This window comes from Passer domesticus, chromosome 1, assembly GCF_036417665.1.
Source record: "Passer domesticus isolate bPasDom1 chromosome 1, bPasDom1.hap1, whole genome shotgun sequence".
In the NCBI taxonomy this organism is placed as follows: domain Eukaryota; kingdom Metazoa; phylum Chordata; class Aves; order Passeriformes; family Passeridae; genus Passer; species Passer domesticus.
In genome coordinates, this window is record NC_087474.1 from 157828333 (window position 1) to 157848617 (window position 20285).

The 20285-nt window shown below is 38.8% G+C and overlaps 1 protein-coding gene across 6 annotated transcripts in view; it reads left to right on the forward strand.

Annotated features, from left to right (window-relative positions):
* The window catches only part of DENND3 (DENN domain containing 3), a 31441-nt gene that overhangs the window by 4465 nt on the left and 6691 nt on the right, over window positions 1–20285 (forward strand). For 5 of the 6 annotated variants that reach the window (XM_064398702.1, XM_064398750.1, XM_064398724.1 and 2 more), the window contains exons 2-17: window positions 1501–1774; window positions 2322–2437; window positions 2946–3085; window positions 8287–8398; window positions 9538–9657; window positions 10541–10759; window positions 11059–11180; window positions 11639–11794; window positions 13604–13700; window positions 14969–15072; window positions 15346–15527; window positions 16109–16630; window positions 17451–17713; window positions 18205–18375; window positions 18807–18936; window positions 19432–19539. In XM_064398702.1, the coding sequence (XP_064254772.1) occupies window positions 1501–1774; window positions 2322–2437; window positions 2946–3085; window positions 8287–8398; window positions 9538–9657; window positions 10541–10759; window positions 11059–11180; window positions 11639–11794; window positions 13604–13700; window positions 14969–15072; window positions 15346–15527; window positions 16109–16630; window positions 17451–17713; window positions 18205–18375; window positions 18807–18936; window positions 19432–19539 (2836 nt within the window). The remainder of the gene's footprint in view (window positions 1–1500; window positions 1775–2321; window positions 2438–2945; window positions 3086–8286; window positions 8399–9537; window positions 9658–10540; window positions 10760–11058; window positions 11181–11638; window positions 11795–13603; window positions 13701–14968; window positions 15073–15345; window positions 15528–16108; window positions 16631–17450; window positions 17714–18204; window positions 18376–18806; window positions 18937–19431; window positions 19540–20285) is intronic. The other variant, XM_064398712.1, reaches the window with a different exon arrangement.

The window sequence follows — 20285 nt, forward strand, 5'->3', positions numbered from 1 at the left end:
GAAATTCTTAGCATGTGAGGATGTGGCACTCAGTACCCCAATTCCTGATGTGCTTTTTAAAGTCATGGCTATCTTTTGACTATCCCACTGGATACTTACCTGAACTTTTCTTTTCCACTCCAATTTACTTCTAGTTCAGGCTCTTTGTCCATTAAAAGTTCATTTTTCACTTCTTATTTTTAATGAAGTAGTTTCTTTAGAATATCCTATTATAAATACAGTTTGGTTTATGGAATTTAAGAGACCATAACTAACATGTCATGAAGCATTCCTTCACATTTTTCCCATGATGCTCAAATGTGGGAAAGAAAACTATTAGTGGACATACCTGCTGGGATGTAAGAGCTGAGACTTCTGTCTCAAAACCTGGACAGTGGAACATTGGCAACAGAGCTTTCTATGTTTTAGCTGTTTTTTTTTTAAAAAATAGGGAAATGGTGGTTGAGGCCAGCATTGGTTCTCAAGGAGCATCTTGCATCATATCTGGTGATAAAAGCAGCATGTATGCTTCACCTCCTCTGACTTTGAAGATGTTTGTAAAAAGTTAAAAACAAAACAACTTTTTACCACAGTGGGGCTGGCCTTTCCTGTTTCCAAATATCATTGGTTAAACAAAGCTTTTACTTGTTTTTTTTTTTAACCTTGCAGGAAGAATTAAAATTGCAATGAAGCAATTAGAAATGCAGCTACTTGGCTCAACTGCATGGTCAAGAATACAAAAAGTGCTCCCCAGTATGAGGAAATCTCTCTGATCACTTCCTCCACAGCTTTTCATTGCAGGGCAGTGAGGGCTTTCAGGCCAGTCATACTTTGCAAAAAATGTTGTAATTTCATACATGCTCTTGGGGTGCCTGTTCCACTGAGTCATCAGAATATGGAGAGATTCTCATGGCTTCAGTGTCTTAAAGTTGTATTTATTGTAATATTGTAACCATGATTGTAGTTTTTAATTGTGCTTTGTTATTGCCTTATAAAGTTAGGCATTGTCTTGTGAAAGTCTGTGTTTGTGATGTTTAGGGATTTTTTTTTGGTGCGTGTTATTTATTCTGAATTGAAAGGAAACTTTTCCTGAAGTCAAACAAAGACTTATCTAAGAGGCTCAGCTGCTTCTGTTTCTTTTCATTTATTTATTGTCCTTTTATTTTTTGTTGTTGCCAGTGTTTATTTTAAATATAGTTTAAGTATATCTTAATACTGAAAAGGAGGAAATATGGTGTTTGATATCTGTTAGTTTCTTTTGCCAAAGGCATAATACTGATATGGGACATTTTGAATGATGAAGGATTCCTTGCCTACTAAAAATGCCCATTTTCCTTGCATTAACATGCATAAAACAAAAACTTTAAAGGAAAAATCAATTATTTAGGAAGCAGAAAAATATATTTGAAACCCACCATTTTAGTGGTATAAGAAAACCAGGGTTAAAAATTATGACAAAACCCCCACATGTCAGGATGAGTGTCATCCTAGAGTTTGTTTTGTTGGTTTTTTTTTCCACAGGGCACTCAAAGAAAACTCAAAAATCTTCCTCCCCTTGATCCAGAAGTTCTTTCTGTATTTGTGCCTCCGTTTATCAGCAGAGATGATGTTCAGATGATTCATGCTGGTAATAACTTGAATAAAAGCAAACGCCGCTCCTTCCGAAAGAAAAAAGAGAGACCCAAGGTTGAAAATGTCAAAAGCCTCAATGGGCAGCAGAGAGCACCTGACACAGAAGATGTGACAGTTCCAAAGGACATTGATCTTATTGCTCTGCCACAGCTCTGCTTCCCAGGTACATGAGGGTTCACACTTCTTCTTGAGAACTGTAAATATTTCTTGAGCCATAGTTCAGCCCTTATTTTTTAGCCCTTGTTGGTAAATCTTGGTTTGAGTGAAGTGCAAATATGCACACACTTGAAAAATTATTTTTCATCCCAAGATGGCTGAGTACTCTCACTTTTTATTTGGTGTTTTGATATACTTGAAGTAGTGAATATTTCCTCCATGTTTAAAAGGAGAAATTTTAATATGTGTGTCATTTTTGCAGACCTTTTTAATATCTTGGGAAAAAAAGTGATTTCAACCTATTTCTTGTATTTGACCCATATCTTGTCTCTGAAAATGTAAAATAATTTCATTTTTGCTTCTTCAGTAATGTGCAGTTTACAGCACCTGTAACAACCTTTAGTTCAAGTGGACTGGATATTTCATTTTAATCCCTTAAAATGAGACATTTCTTTTGAAATGAAGTGGCAGTGTGCAGTATTTGTCATGAATTGTCTTTCACACAACTGTAGTTAAATATATAATTAAATATATGGTTGCTGCCTTCGTTTCAGGAGGACTTTATGTATCTTCTGAATTAAAAGAGGACCACATCCATTTCCTGGTTTTCACTGACGTCTGTGGTAACAGAACATATGGTGTTGTTGCACAGTACTACCAGTCCATGCAAGTAAGTTATTTAACTCATTCTTCTGTTAAAACATTAAAATATATAAAATAATGTGGGATTTAATTTACCAAATTAGTTAACAGTTAGTTATCAAACTAGCTTTTATGTTAGGAGGAGTACAGGACAAATCATACTTTTTATATTGCCATTTTAAATGGAGTACTTTGGAACACACTGCGTTAGGAAAAACTGTTATGGATTTCATTTTGGAGATTTGGATATTTAGGAGCAGATTTTATCCCCTGGATGTTTTTTTTTTGGTAGAGATTTTTCTTTCCAAACAATGAAAGATGTTCTTTCTAAATGCATTTTGTGCTGAAATGCTTTTTAGTACATGTTGTTTAAATCTTGTAGGCTGACATTTTTCTGAAGACCTAAAGGGAGATAGACATCAAAATCCCTTTGAAATATAGAGGGAATTGGATATCACATCTCTAAGGTTCTCAAGAAAATATCAGCCATAATTTGATGATTAACATAAAGTCATTAATGTGCAGTTTTCTTGCAGGATGGCTCCACCTCCTCGAATGGGCAGGGCCCTTGGGAATCCACCCAGACTGGGAAGGTGCCTGTCTGTTTTGTACCCTGTGCTGTTTGTGTTATATCCAGATACCCTTATTTTAGTGCCCTCAAGGATTGTCTCTCATGGTAAGACTTGCTCCCCTGTGTGTTTCTGCTGGAAATGATTGCAGGTTTTTAATACCTGAATTTGCTTGATGTGATCAGGAGAGCTGTGTGATGCTAAAGCAGTGGCTAGGTTTATGTTAAGGTGGGAGAGAAAAGAAGAAATGCAATGTCAATGTTGCCCAGACAATAAGTGCAAATTCTGAATACCAAGGGTGTTATGATGTTGTCTTCATTTTCTTTGGGGGTTTTTGCTAATGTGTAGGAAATGGATATTTTACAGATATTATTGGCTTTTTTTGGAGTGGTTTTTTCCACTCTTATGAAAATCGCTTTCAAAGCACAAAAAGCTTTTTATAATGCACCAAATAAATGTCATAAGAATGTGAATATATGTATTAATAAGCACTTAATGACACATTAGGGAAATAATCCAAGTCACTTGAGGAAGTAGAGTGGTTACTTGAATGTTGTAGAACTAAGAGAAATTCTTAGGATACACTGGTTAGAAACAGTCAAATATTCTGCAGTGTAGATGATGTAAAAGGTAAGTGAACATGGATCTATCATGTTATTAAGTAATTTCTCTTATTTTGAGGTTACTTTATTGTTAAGTTGTTAAGATCTCTTTGCATCTATTTTGGATTAAAACCTTCTCACATCAGAGATCTGCCTGGGTACATTGGCCATTGCTGTGTGTCTTCACTTGCAGACCTGTTGTCCAAAGGTAGAAGAGGTTTTCTTCCCTAAAATTCAGTGGAGTCAAATCTGAACCCAGTAGCAGCTATTTGCTTCTTGTAAATTGAAAAGATGTTGGGGTTTTAGGTTGGAGCTTGGGTGTTCCCCTGTGTTCTGCTGGTGCTCATGTCCCAGGCAGAGGAGCAAGGGAGCATTCCCTGGGTACATCCCCAGCCCCTAACCTGGCTCCAGACCAAATGAGACCTGAGCACTCATTTCCCCAGCCCATGCACCTCTTCTTCCCTGTGCTGTGGATCTGGATCTTCTTGGAGCACTGGCTTTCCCTGGGTTGCATGAAGGGAGCCCTGGAGGAGCAAAGCAGTGCCTTCCTCCTGGGCATTTTAGACATTGACTGAAAAAGGCTGTGGGATCACAAATTAGTCACTCTGGCAGCCCTTTTAAGGGCACCTACCTCTGCTCTGTCATTTTTAAAGCATTAGTGAAGGGGTTTAATGTGGACAAGGCACTTCAACATAATGGAAACAGGGTGTGCACAGGTCAGTGTGAAATCAAAATAAATGTTCAGTGAAATAAAAAGGAAATGTTTGTTTTCCTTTCTCCTTTCCTGCCCAGATCACTCCCCCCTCCCTTTATATTTAAGTGAATTACATCAGCCCTTGGTATTGCAGGAACTGATTCACTGCTGCCTTTTTATAAGCCTCAAATCTCAAGTTGCTGCTAATCTGCATATGGAACTCTTCCAGCTGTGACTACAGCTGTGGCTACTGCTTCCATCCAGCTTTTATAGTGGGATTCCTGCTGCTTTTCTACTGTGAGCTCAGCCTGTGAGAGGGCTCACCTCACACCAGCTTTCCACTGGGTGGGAAATGGATTCAGCTAGACAGTTACAGTACCCATCAGTGGTTTATGCAGAGTATTCATAAGTGAGTAATTTCTTCTCTGAAGTGACACATCTCTGAGCTGGGAGAAGCAGTCAATTAGCAAATGGATTTTAAAAGAGCCCACTGAGGGAGAAATAGGAAAATCTTCAGGACAGCCATGGAAAATTCCAGATATTATAAATGTGTTTCTAGTTCTTGTATCTGTTTAGAGGAGACAGTAACCAGATAGATTTAACCCCCTAGATCTGCTTCTGCCTCTGGGTGGGTATTTTAAACTTAATAACTATTTAAACATCATAATTAAACACCTCTGCCTTGATCACATATAGTAGGGTTTGGCACCTATTTAAAGCATTAATGTCCACAGATGGATTTTCTCTTTTGAGTCTGTACTGGTTTCTGAGAGTTCATTTGATCAGTACTAACAATCAGAGCTTAAAGTGGTTTGTAAATATGTGAATAATTATAGGGAAGTTCAACTGGACAATAACCTCCCATGTTAGTCTTGTGTGCTGTCTTGGTCTTTTAACTGGGGAATTTTTCACACAGCTGCACAGCTCTTCCCCTTTTTGCTGTTGCATCTGTGAGATGGGAGTGTGTGTAACTGGAGGGGGGTGAATGCCAGTGACACAGCTGAATTTGGTGTTGGCATTTCCCACGGTGCTGGAAACTCAACTGATTAAGTTTCCATTATTTTTTTTTCCTTTTTCTTGATAGTATTTAATGGCTCATTTCAGAATGTCTGCCCTTCTGATTTTAGTGTCTTAGGGTTTTTTTTTTTTAGAAAAAGTGTTTCACTGTGCCAGAGTACACCAGGGTGGAGGGAAGGGAAGGGGTGGAGAGGTACAAGTTTTCCTTATTTTGGTTGTATTACTGAAATGTTTCCACGTGGCATGAAACAGCTGCTGGGTGTGTGGCTGTTCTGAATGCAACACAAACAATTGCAGCCAAGACCTCTGTGAGATATTTTGAGTGTAGTGCCCTGTACAGCTGCAGATGTTCTGACTTTTTGGGACGTTACAAAGCACTGACATTGTGTTTCTGTAAACCAGAAAGGGAGTTACTGTGTGTCATCAGGTGACCAACGGGTTAATAATCTAATTAAGTGTTGTTGTTGCTTGAATGTACTCAGGTAGCAGTGCTTCTTATACTTAACAAATAATAACACCTTCAACAGCACACTTGAGTCCTTGGTATGCTGCAGAGCTGTTTTGCAGGATGCTTCAACTGATTAATCATTCTGCAGTCAGGAGTTCTGAAAGCACTTGCTGGTGGACCTCAAACCACCTATTTCTAGTGTGTAGCTCTTTCATTATGATACCTAGTGCAAGAATGCTGATGCTCCTGAAGATCTGATGTTGAAGTAGCATCTAAAGGGGTTCTGCTTCCATTCAGGATGATTTTTTGTAGCAAAAGGTTTCTTTTTCCTCTAGAATTCTGTGCATAGATTATTTTCTTCAGTACTAAGTGCACAGAATTGCTTATAGGTGAGGTGGTACTTGTTTTCAGTCAGAACAATCATCAAAAGTATTTTTTTACATAAGTATTCCTAGATAAAATCCCTAAACTTTTTCAAGTGTCAGGGTAGAAATCACAGCTGAAAACTAAACCAAGCTGAGATACACAGGCAACATCAAGCTGTAAATCCATGCAGGTACTTTGAACTGCAAGGGAATCTGCAAGCTGTCATCATAGTAATGAAGGTCTTTGTATTCTATGCCATTAATTTTATAACTAATTTGCATATTGCTAGCTCAGTGCTTCCAAATCCAGAACATTTTGTGTGAGGTGTGTCTGCCTTTCTCCAGAGCAAGCAGATGTGCACCTAAATGGTTTCACAGCACGGTGGCTGTTGGATAATTCTACATTTTTTGAAAAGGTTTGGTTTAACTTGAGAGGTTTTGGCACTTTGCACATGTAGTATTACCTCAATCTGTTATATGCATGAAAAGTGAAATATTCCTGGCAGTAATCTCCTGGATGAACTCCTGTCTTGGATGGATGAATAGGCTCCATTCAAACAGTAAATCTTCCAGCCTGTGTGTTCATCCTTTCAGCTGCCTTGAGAAAAGGTGGGAGTGTGCAAATAACTCCCAGCACTGAGGCAGTACAAAGGGCCCATTCTGAGCTGCTCTTGCTTTCTGAAACACCTGTGTGTGGACAGTTACTAGCAGTAATGAAAGGTTCATAAACTCCTTAGCTCTCCACTTGAGTGTTTCAGAGATTACTTCATTTATTTCTGCAGCGTTTGCAGTGCAGAGCTGTCAGCTGCTGTTAGGCTGCATTAATGGCCTGAATGGGGAGCTCTGACTGTCCTCTCTGCATCTGCTGCTTTCTCTGTCACGTTGTGTCTGTTGTGACATTTACTGTCTTGATAAGAGCTTTTTGTCTCAAAGGAAAGGAAAAAGCAGATCTGCTTACTCTGTTTGGCCAAATCTGAGGCATCACTAAGTGTGACAGAGTGTTTGTTTAAATGGTTGGTTCAACTCTCTGATTTTCTTTGATAATTCTTAAATTCCCCTTTCTCTGCACCCCTGAAGAGCTGATGGACTTGTGGGAATATTTATGTAACAGCCCAGGGCTTTCTTCAAATAGGAAAATAGTGAATTTAAATATTTCATTTGAAAAGGCAGTAATATATGACAGAATATGTTTGTTTCTTTTCTGGAATCTAAATGCTGTACACAAATATGATGTCCTAGATCCTTGTATATCTCTTAACCTATTCAGTTGCTTTCTTCCTGAAGAGCAAGTGTTCTTCTGCAGGAAACCAGTAAAGCTGCAAACTGAAGTAAAACCTCCAGGGAGAAGACAACCATATTCAGTTCCTAGTTTCTCTGTATATAGATTTGCAGGCCTAGATTTCTGATTTTGTAAATATTTGGGGTTTTGGCTATAAACATGCAAGTGAATCTTCTATTGAACAAAACACTCTTTGTGACCACAAATACCTAACTTGGTAATTGTTACATTTCAGAAATGCTGTGGGAGTTCCTAGTTTTCAGTCTTGATTGTGTGTATGTTTAAATGTTCCAGAATTTATTTGGTGTATAATATAAACCATGTGACCCTTGTTAGGGTAACACAGTTTAAAAACAGAAACATGTAGCAGGTTTGCACAAATGTTCTTATTCTTTGTGTGGGTGGGAATGACAGCAAAGAGCAGTGTCCATGCAGGCCTAAGCCTTATGCTAAATATGGCTCTTTCTTCACATTCCTCTGCAGTCAAACTTGGGTCTGCAACCTCTCTTTTCCTCTGGTGCTGTTTTCCATCTCAGAGCTGGTGTCTGGTGCTTGAGATGGAGGAGCACCAAGTGTTGCAGCTGTGGGTGTTGGTTCCTCAAGCAGGCTCTAGAAGACACCTCACACATGGTTTCCTTTGGCCATCAAACCACTCTGCTGTGTCCCCTGAAGGATATAATGCAGCAGTGTTTCATGCATGGGAGTACAAAAAAACTCTGCTTCTGACACAGAAGCATCATTAAAATTTAATGAAGCTGCTCAAGTAGCTAATAAATTAGAAATTAATTAGCTGAAATAATAGCTTCATTACTGCTAATAATTTTTTTCTAGATTATCAGCAGAAAGAGTTTTTTGTGTTTGCATGTTACTATTGATAAGTAATTTCCTATCATTTAATTACAGCTTACTAGTGCAGCTACGACCTTTGAGGGATTTAGATGTCGAGGAGCACATAAAAGAATTTGCAGCAAAGCTGTTCTTAATCCCCAGCCCCCCACCAGGATCACTCCACTTGGTAATTATTCCTCCTGAATTTCATCATGATTTTAACATTATGCCTTCTAAGATACTAAGATGCTGTTTTCAATGAACTGGGTGACATTCATGAGTGCCAGGTCAGAGATTACTTGATGATGTGAAACTGATGTCAATACCTGTGCTTTAAAAATCAGGCTATGCATTATTAGTAGAGAAAATAACAGAGTGACCAGGGTTCAGGCTGGAGTGCTGGCACACCAGTCATGTTCTTTAGTTTTCAGTACTCCTCTGGGAAGGCTTTGGCTCACGCCAACAATTTGTGGTGTGAGATGATGCCTGGGCAGCTCTGGGAGCAGCAGAAGAGTGTGCAGTGGATGGAATGTTGAGATGGCTGCTGCCTGGATAAGACCAAGCTGAGAGGGGAAACTCACATCAACATTTGTATTCAGTGCTGTGTATTTGTTCCTTTCTGACCCTTCCCAAGTCCAGCCAGATGTCAGCTGGGTCAGTGATTTCAGCACACACTCTGTTACCTACTGCAGTGGCTTCTAGGGAAGCAGAACTTCAGCCAAGGACTTTTCCTTAACTGCTTTCCTTGACCCTGGGATGAGGGGTTAGGAGGGGAGGAAAAATAGCATAGCTGGAAAATATCTGAGTGATTGGCTAAACCAGCTGTGAGTGCTGAAATGTGCAGCACGTGCAGGACCCGACCCCCAGGGATTTGAGATGAAGTATCTGAAACACTGAGAGACCTCATTCCTTTTGGCTTGTTTTATTTGCTTAGCATGACAACCTATGCTCACTTATTTTGTTCATATTTTTTTCTGTATGAATTTTATCAATAGTTTTGATTTCCCAGTTGTATCTGCAAATATAAATTCAATTATTTTGTTATAATAAAGCAAGTTTAATTATGTTTAAAGATGTTTTAAAAAAAAAATTACTGGCCAATCACCCTATGAGAATGAGAGGAGACAAGTTCATGTTAATCTTTCAAACTACTCATTATGTCTTTTAATATTTCCCTCTCTTTTTATTTTACTTTTCTGCAGTATGCAAATACCTGTCTTCTCTCAATTAAAGTTAGTATTTTGTAATTGGACCTAAAATCCTGAATTAAATGTGCAGTGGGAACATTTTCATTAAGGAGTAAACAGAAACCATCTGTTATTACAGGTATTTCATATGAAACCACTTCAAATAATAATTCCTTCACGAGAGGATCCAGACAGTCCAATTATTGACTTGGATCTCCATCTTCCATTGCTGTGCTTCAAGCCAGAGCAGGTGCTGCAGGTAAAACTAACTCATACTTTTAAATGTTTTAGAGATTGTCAGTATTGGTAATTTGTAGTTTAGGGAAAAAAATCAAGATGTTTATTTACTCAAAAAACTTTATAAACCCAGGAATTCAGAATAATCTTAGTTCTGAATATTAGAGCTATGGCAAAATAAACTATACTTCTTAAGATATTTTGTTATTCATAGACCTGATTACATTAAGGGATATTACATTTCTTTGTCTGTGGTCTAGAAATAGGTGCTACATATCTTAAGAATATATTTTTAAATGTAACTACCCAAGCCAATTGACAGATTTTATTTTTAATTTTCACTACATGCATTTCTACAAGATTTATAATATTTTTTTTTCATGTTTAAGAAAGCGGCCTGTGGGAAGGATTGATGACAGCTGGCACTGTTATACAAGTAATGTATAAATGGTGTGGAAATACAAAATACAAAAAGCTATTTGCAAAGAGTTTTTTTCAGTGTTTCACAGAATCTTACAATAATATTAGATGCAGTGTCCTTTATAGGTTTCCTGATCCAATTCCCTGCTCAAAGGCCACCTGTGGAGTTGTGTTGTTTAAGGTCATCAGTATTATCTGAGCCACTTTCTCTAAGAAACCTCCTCAATCATGAGAGTTGGCAGTTCTGCCTTATTTTTTGGGGGTTTTGCCCAAACATGCATGTTATGAATAAAAGTATCTCAAATCCTAAATGGTGCAGCTGATGCATCTTGAAATGGGCATTATTTCATCTTATAAATCTGTAAGATAACTACTAAAAATGAGAATTTTGAGGTTGACTCTCACAAACAAATGAAATATTTGCATTTCTAGTGCATTCTAGATACCTCTTTGCAAACATTTAACATTCTGGGTTTGTTTTCCAGATTATGACCTGTATTTTGACAGAACAGAGAATTGTTTTCTTCTCTTCTGACTGGGCTCTGCTGACACTCATTGCTGAATGCTTTATGCTGTACCTTCACCCCCTTCAGTGGCAGCACACTTTTGTGCCCATTCTGTCCAGGCAAATGCTGGATTTTGTGATGGCTCCAACGTCTTTCCTCATGGGATGTCATATTGATCATTTTGATGAAGTGAGCACGGTATGTTTTACACCATTACCACTCCTCATTTTTGCTTGCAGTGCATTTGCCCCCTTGCATATTAGGAAATATTAGATTACTAAGTGTTTTATATACTAAGATTAACATCTGTTAAGGCAATTGCATTTATTTTTCTTGAATGTAATTGTTTAGTTATCCGTAGAATTTCCTACTTGTGGAAAATATTTCAGTCCTTTTCTGGCTTACCTCCTTGATTAAATTAATGGTCTGAGAAGTATGTAAATAAGTAAATATTTTTACTATAAATGTACAATCATTCTATTTTCTTTTGTTAAAAGGAAGGTGAAGATTTAATTCTAATTAATATAGATAATGGAGATATTTCACATTCAAAAATGGTTGAAGAGGAACTTGAGATTCCAGATGTTCCAGCACAAGCAGCAGAAACTTTCATAAAAAGGTGACAAGATCTTGAAGATGTATCTATTTTAGTGCATAAACCATGCTTGATGCTCCAAGTTTTTATTTTGTATTATTTATTATTATAATATTATTTCATTCATATAAATCCCACTGTATTTTAAAAAAGGGCAAATTGAAAATTTCAATTAATTAGTATAGAAGTGGCTTGAAGCAGTCGTAATCACCAAATTATTTTGCAACAACTGGAATGCTTGTTTCTTTTTATTATTGATACAGATTATACTCTGAACTTTACAAAGGAGACTGAGTGCACTGTGATTAAATTGAGTGGGGCTCCTGGAATCTTGTTAGCTTGTCAGCACTTGTAAATCAATCTTGCACTTCTCTAGCTGTAAGATTAGGATGCAAGGGCCTAAATGACTTCTTTTTTTTTTTTAAGGTGTGGAAAAATGGTTGGTGTTAGGATGTAAGTTAATAGTTTTCTTCTGTGTGTAGAGTGGAGGGTCTGCAGCTGCACTTTGATCTGGAGCTCTGCCATCTCCGAGCCAGCACAGACCTTGGGGAGCTCCAAACCCGCAGGAGAGCTTGGCAGCAGAAACTCAACATGGATGTGCAGCAAACCATGTTGCAGTTAATTGTTAATATCTTCAGGTGAGTGGGTCTAGTAGTTTCCATTGTGAGAGCATGTGGTACTGGTTAAGACACTTTAAGCATCAGTGAAAATATTCTCATTTTCTCTTACTTTATAGATATTTTGTAGAGCTTAGGTTTTGTTAGGGAATATGAGAAGGAGGTCCTGTAGCCTGATGGAATATGAGTCATTGATGTTTTGAGATATATATATATATATACACATTGCTCAAATATCTTAAAGCTCTTGTGATTTTGAGCTTGTCTTTTGTAGGAAGATTTCAGGAAGAGAAGTGCAGTCCTTGGAAAAGCTTAGGGCCCAGCAGGGATATCAGTGAAGTTTTGGTCCCTCTTGTTAGAGGCACATGAATTCAATCCAGGACAAGGCAGAAGAGCTGAAAGCAGGAACAAGAGTTCAGAACACCTGGGTGTGTTTGGACTGAGAATGGATGAGATACCCAAAGAGTGCAACACCTGAGAATGGAGGAGGAGCTGTTTAAGCTCAAGGGCAAAGTGCTGGCACAAGAAGGGACAATTGGCCAGGAGCTGGACTCAATGACCCTTGTGGGTCCCTTCCAGGGTATTCCATAATTCTATGATAAGAAATGTGAGGTATTGGCTGTGTTTGGGACTGGCATTTTAACATGATGTGGCCTCTTGCTGGAGGTGGTTCTTCCCTTTGGATCAGCTACTGAATTGCTCATGGGAATTCTCCTTGGCACTTTCAGTCAGAAGGAGCTGGGTTAATTTACAGAGTCCAAATACCAGGTGTCTGTTATTGGATCAGCTTAAGGAGTGCTCCTGCAGGTGTCTGGACCCTCCAAGAAGGACAGTAGCTGCTGGGTGTGGGGAATAGAACAGCCTTTACAGATAGCTGATTATGGAAACTGAAATGCATTTATTCCCACAGTGGGATTTTGTGGATTTCAGTGTTTGGCAATAATGTTCCAGACAAAGATGAGGAGAAATGCTTTTTTGCTCATACCAGCTTGAACTCTTTAATGCACTAAACATTTGGCTGCAAAAAATGAACAGATGCTTTGCTCTCTAAGAGATAATATGTATCACAAAGGAGTTGATTCTTTTGCTGTCTTTCTCCTTTCCTTCAAACTTTTTCTTTGTTCTTTTTTTCAGCCTTGTTTCTTCTATCTCCTAATTCTGCCAGCATCCAGGAGTAAAGGAAAGTAACTCTTCAATGCAGTTGTTCTGTCTTCAGCAAAGCATTGTAGTGATTTTGTGTGTGGAGGTTCCATGTTTACAGCAGACAGTGCTAAATTATATAGAATTACATAGAGCTATGTACATTCATTGACCATACCTTTTCCTGGCCCCATATGGTTGGATAAACTGTTAACAAGAAGTAGTAAGAACCCTGTTTTTCATGTGCCTGTTACAGATGCAATGTGATGGGACAGTGGGAGGTCAGGTCACATCTTTCAAATTGCCCATGATAGGGGCACTTGTCTTTTGTGCTCCAGTGGGTTGTGTGTGATTCAGGAGCTGTGTATGTAAATGGAATCCAAGACTGGAGCCTATATCATGATTTATACAGATTCTCCTTCATGGTTTACTAAGTCTTACAGAGTGTATGTGAGTTTGGCAGCAGGTAGACTTCCTTACTTGTAAGAATTTGAATTCTTTTTTCTATGATTCAGTAACATTTGTTCATTAAAACTGAGTTTGCCTTCTAATACTGCAGCACATTTCTATTTTGTCTTCTGATGCTGCAGCATATTTCTGGTAGTACCAGTGGGCTGCTGCTATTGCAAAAGTACAACTTGCTTACAAATCTCCAAGCAGATTTATCTATTTATTTATTTTTGTCTCCAGGGAAGTAAAAGACCATCTAAATTATGAACACAGAGTGTTTAACAGTGAAGAATTTCTGAAAACAAGGGCAATCGGGGACCAGCCATTCTACAAAAAGGTAAATTCAGTGCTGTGATAATCTGCTATTAATAAATTTGTGTTTTAGGATTAATGCCAATATCTGGAAATTTCAAGGTAACAAAGTAATAAATCCTACATGAGAGAGAGTGTTTGTTGTATAAAGCTTCCAATGGAATGTTGTTGTGATGTGCAAACATTCTTAAAAACAAACAGACTAAAAGGAAAATCTTAGTGTATCCTCAGGAAAGAAATTGATTGGAAATCTTTCGACCAAGATTTCAGATTAATAGAAATAATTAAAATATTTTTAATGCTGTAAATAAAATGGTGGCAATTTTATGAATTGAAATTTAATATTACTTAAAAACTCAGATGTACACATTTAAGAAGAACTTTGAGCAGCTGACTCACTTCAATACCAAACAGCAAAGTAGCAGGTTTGCTTTCAAGTGAATCTTAGAAAATAACACCCTATGGATTAGTTACTAGTGGTGTCTGGAATTAAGAAAACTCAAAAAGATCCCCTAGAAAGGACTAAGATTTGGGATCTCCTGGACATACAATTGCTAGCAAACTATGCCACCTACTGGAGGAATCCTGGAAATTGGGAATCCTGATGCTTTTGGAGATGCTGTTTTACATTGTGCAAGTGGATTAGTAAGAGGCATTTGAACATTTGTATAGTAGACATGTTGTATTGCCTGAAATCCCATATTTCATCTTGTTTAACTGTGCAGTGATGAGAGGTGGTGGCTTTCCCTCTTTTTAATTCACACCTAGCATTTCTTGTTGTGTCCTCTGTCCTAAAAGTGACAATTTGACCTTTTAGAAGTTATTTCTGGATGACACCACAATAATTACCTGAGCAGGGAACAATTTTTGGGGTTACCAGAAGAAAAGATGATTAATTTGTCTTTTCAGTATGATGACATAATGTTAATTTAGTGTACCCCCAAATTCTTATTCCAAACCATAGGCAGTACTATCAGCACTTTGTTTAAGTAGAAAAGATAATACTAAACTTGCTGCTCTGTTTTGCTGAGTGTTTCTCATTTTTGTTTGGTTTCACCTCTTGGAGGGCAGTTTGAGATTACTGTTAGCCACTAAACAAGTATTGTCAAAGTCCAGAAGGTGAATGGGATTTTGATTAGTTTTCTCTTGAAGCTTTCAATCTTTTTATTTTTGTGGTTGCTACATTGGAATGTCTCAGTTTTGCATGGGTAAGGGTAATAAAAATGAGCAAGACATGCTAATAAAAATGTAAATTTGTAAATGATCCACAGTTAACTCCTTTGTGTCTCACAGGTTTTAGAGACCTACATGTTTCACTCTTTCCTTAAAGCTCGTCTGAACAGAAAGATGGATGCTTTTGCTCGGCTTGACTTGAGTACCCAGTCTGAAGAGGACAGGTAGAGTTTTCTCATTTCTTATCCTGGTTTTTATTCTTCTGGTGGTATCAGTGATAAAAGTCCTTTTGTGTCTATTGGTATGAGTTTAGGTCATCTGTAAATGTAAATATTAATAATTGCTAACTCATTTATTACTATTATTGTAAAAGGGTTACCCGAACAGATGTTGAAATTGTAGATTTAATACTATTATACAAAAAACCCCCCAAAACAGGCAGTAATTTAGTGTGTATGTGTGAGTTCTGAAACTAGTGATGTGGTTCTATTTTCCAGGTTAGATCTGATGTTTCCCACCCCCAGAAGGCTGACGATAGAGAAAATGGCTTCCAAGCGCATGAGCGCCGCGCGCAAGGCCAGCCGGCGCATGGTGCTCAGCATGCCCAACCTGCAGGACATCAGACTGCCCGAGGGCCCCACCAGGAACTCCTCGCTTCGAAAAGTGGAAAGAGGTGTTGGTAAGGGAGGATTGTGATGGACAAAGACACTTCTGTTGTCTTTTGGGGTGACATCACTGAGTAATTGTCACAGTAACGCTGTCAGCCGCTGGGAGGAAATGATGGGCTGAGTCACTTTGAGCTGGGGCCTGTCTGTGCTTCCTCTGGCTTGTGAAGTCAGTCTGTAGCCTGCTGCAAGTTTTGCTGGACCACAAAAGAGTGATTGGTCCCAGTGGGATTGATACTGGATACTTGATTTGAGTCCTCACCCACCTTATGTCCAGTTCTCTACTACCTTTAATTTAAACACAGGCTTAAGCTTATTACTGTTTAGAAAGAGCTTCATGACGGCTTTTTTTTCCTTTTTTCTTTAACTTTTTCAGAATTGATGTTACCTGATTAGGTAATATGCTCATAATAGGGGCAATAGATACAGAAATGTATTTGTGTCCCTAGCACAGCTGTAATCCTTCTTGTTTCTTGTAATTGCTTGCTGCTGTGATGGGGATTCTGTTTGTTGTTTGTAGTATTGCTGGTTGTGAAGATATTTACACTTCTGCTCCATTCCCTGCTCACTGTACTCTCTTGGTGTTTGTTTCTAGCTATGAGAACACCCTCCAAATCCATCACCACGTTCAAAATCCCCGAAATTCACTTTCCTCTGATGTTCCAGTGTGTTCACTCCTACTACACAGACTTCTTCAACCACCTCAGCAAAGCTATCAGTACCTTACCCCCCGAGAACTCCGTGTTGCTGGCAAGGTACTTCTACCTCCGGGGCCTTGTTAGCTTGATGCAAGGGAAACTACTAAATGCACTTTCTGACTTTCAGAACCTAGAAAAAACAGACTTAAGAATTTTCCCTACTGATCTTGTAAGAAAAATAGTGGAGAACCTGCCTCGCTCGGAGCGCTTGCAGGCAGACCGCAAACCTGAGCTCAAGAGGCTGATCAGTCGAGTGATGGAAAAGCAAAGGGAAGTTCTCAAAATAGATGACCACGTAAAACATTTCGAGTTGCCAAAAACTCACATGCAGCTGGATGATTTTGTGAAGAGAATTCAGGAGTCTGGGATTGTCAGGGATATAGACACTATCAACCGGTTATTCGATGCCCTGACTGTAGGTGAGTATGAGGTTGTTGGGGTTTTTTGGATTATTTTTTAACGTTGTCACATGAAAAAGGGAGATTTACTAAAACTCTTAGTGTTGGTTGGTCTGTCAGTGCCCTGGGAGAGCTGAGCCCCTTGTGTCTGACCAGCCTGTCAATTGTGGAAACCTTTCACTGAGCAGCTGCTGCAGAGAGGAGGGTTCCACTGACTTGTCCAGGGTCCCCTGCCAAACAGAGACCCCTCCTGGGTGTCCTTTACCCACTGCCAGCACCCTTGCAGGACTCACATTAACAGTTTAAAGAAGAACAGTCTCTATTAGTAAAATTATCAGAGGTTAAAGTTTGAGAATTTCTGGTTGTAATATTTGACTGCAAAAATACATATTCAAAGCCTTATATGGACAAGCTCTAATCCCCAGTAAGAGCCAGCTTGAAATAATGATTCAGTGTGCCTAGAGTATGATTCTTACCCAGCAGGTGATCCTATGGGGGAGAAGACAGGTTCAGCCTCTTGACTGATCCCAGAATTTTTATGGAATCTTCTCTAACTTCTCCCCATTCTTAACTCACTTTTTTTACTATTCCTTTACATTTAGGTGGAGCTGGAGTGACTTTAGTTATGCATTTTAGTCAGTGAGGGATGATTGTACCTTGGTGGGGGGATATCTCAGGATAGTGCCTGAGATAACCTTGGGATGGGGACATGTGCCTTGAATGTCCATACTCATATGCAATAAAGAGGTACAATTTGACAGTTACTGTCTTTCTAAACCCATCTTCTGTACAAATCTGTGTAATAATTTCTCACACTAAAAGGGTTTTAAAACTTTTTTAGGACAGCAGAAACAAATTGATCCTGAAACATTCAGAGATTTCTACAACTACTGGAAAGAAACTGAAGCAGAAGCTCAAGAGGTGAATCTGCCACCAGCAGTAATTGAGCATCTAGATAAAAATGAATGTGTCTACAAGTTATCCTGCTCAGTGAAAACCAACTATGGTGTGGGGAAAATAGCTCTGACCCAGAAGCGCTTGTTCCTGCTGACTGAGGGAGGCCACCCTGGCTATGTCCCAATTGCTGCTTTCAGGGATATAGAGGTGAGCATCAACTTCCTCTCCTCTGGCATGCCTGGGGCTGTAGGTTGTGTCCCATTCTTCAGAGTGAGCTGGCTCTCAACATAAAGTTTCAGTAAGGAGAGTAGGAAACAGTGCTGAAGTCACTGTGAGAGCGATTAGGTAAAATCCTAGGGGTTTGGACCAAAAATTTCATGACTGAAAATCAAGAGGTTGTACCCTCAGAGAAATGTGCAGAGTGCAGCACATAGGATATGGAGTAGATAAGTTTAATAACATAAGCATTAAATGTGCCCATGTGACTGAGGCATCAGTGGGTCAACTTATATCCACTGTGGACCAAGGCTGTATGATGATGTTTAAACTTATTTTCATAAATCTAGCTCTGCTTAATTGGGTGTATGGACAACTGAAATAATTAGCTGTAATTAGACAAAGCTGCCCTGTGGGCTGAGTGTGAATCATCTGTTATTTGGGTACATTCTCTTTGTTTTCTCTTTCCTGTAACTTTCTAGGATGTTAAGAGCACAACTGTAGCTTTCCTTCTTTTGAGAATACCTACTCTGAGGATTAAAACATTATCGAAAAAAGAAGTCTTTGAAGCCAACCTTAAAACTGAGTGTGATCTCTGGTACCTGATAGTGAAAGAAATGTGGGCTGGAAAGAAAATGGCATATGATCACAAGGTATAAACATGAGAATTTATAACCAAATAATATGAAGAATATGCTGTCTGTCTCTGTTCTAAGTAAGTCATGCACTAATCTTAGAATTTCATGGTGCTTCTCTCCCATGAAGAAAGATCCAGCTTGGAAACAGGTATTCATTCTATGTCTGCTGTATCTTTTCATATGGTTTGTTTGCACATCCTGTATCAAGGCAGAGTCACATCTGAAGTATTCCTGTAATAACACTGGCTTCTGACTCCCTGCTCCAAGACCTGGCTTGGAACAGGGGATGTGGGAGTGGGGTCTGCCAGCAAGTGGCAGGAATTGTGCTGCAGGGCAGCAGCTGCCTGGTGCTTGTGCTAAGCATGGCACCTCTTGTGATTTTTGAGCATGGTGTCTTGTAAGAATAATGAGCAACAGATACACTACAGTAAGACTTCTGTCTTTAGGATCCTCAGTATATCCAGCAAGCACTGACAAATGTTCTCCTGATGGATGCTGTGGTTGGTGCCCTGCAGTCCTCCAAAAGCATCTATGCAGCCTCTAAACTGTCTTACTTTGACAGGATGAAAAATGAAGGTCAGTCACAGCAATGCTACAAAGCCTGTTGGTGTTGCATCATCTCTTTCTGCTCTTTCAGTGTGTATTCTGTTTTTCAAACTGGTTATGTGTAGAAATACAAAAAGACATTTGCCTGATTGCATTTTCACAAATACAATTTATTTAATAGTAAGTAGAAAGTTTAGGGTTTGTTATATTTTTTTTCTTTTTATCCCCCTCCCTTTTCTTTTTCCTTTTGTTTGGTTTGGTTTTGGTTTTTGTTTCTGCCTCCACGCTTTTGCTTCTGCCTCCATCTTGGATGCTGTGTTTTTGTCTTGCTTTTTAGACTCCTCGGGTGGTGGATGTCTCTGCTATCAGAATTCATACAAATGATGTTTGGGTACTCAGTTAAAACTAGAGGGAAATAAAAGTGAGAAATGTGAATGAATGGTTTAGAATTGCTATCTCATAAGAATTTGAGTTCTATTTCAAGCTTAAATGTGCTCTTCATTACCTTCTTAAAATCTATTTTAGTGCCTATGATGGTCCCCAAAACAACTTCAGAGACACTAAAACACAAGATCAACCCCTCAGCTGGTGAGACATTTCCACAGGCAATAGATGTCTTGCTTTATACTCCAGGTGAGGTGATGTTTTGCTCTCTTTAGGTTAGCCCAGCTTTAATTAGCCTATAAAGCACATTATCTTCTAACACCTGGTATTATGCCTGCCTGATGTGTTCACATTCTGACATGGACTGGTTGTGTGTTGAATACTAAACCAGAAAAATAATTTCAAAAGAACAGTAATGTTGCATATTAAGATACTCCAAGGCATAGTTTTCACTGTCTTAATTTGCCTTTCTCTGCACATGTGCCTTATCACAGACTTCAATCCTGTGTTAATGGGCTGATTTCTCATTAAGATTTCTGGCTCACTTACTGAGCCAGGTGGATGGATGGATGGATGGATGGATGGATGGATGGATGGATGGATGGATGGATGGATGATGTTCCCCCATTGATCAATATTCATTGTTAGGTTTTTATTTTTCAGTAGAGTCCTGGGGGGGAGTTAGCTTGAACCACAGTGCAAGGAACATTGTGGAGGGTGTGAGATTCAGTGATGCTTTTCTTTCTTTCTTCATAGTATGAGAGGCTTTGATGGAGTAGACAAGAGTGAGTGAATTTATTAGTTGTATTTATAGGGCTTAAAAGCCTTACTGCAATCTCAGTGAGCTCAGCTCTTAGTCATCAATGAAAGAGATTATCTCTGCTCTGAGTATCTTTGGAGTGCAAGATTAAATCATTGGGTGAACTCAGTAAATAGATGGTAACAAGCACAATGCATTAGGAGAACTGTGTCAGTCAATAGCTGGTGATGTAAAC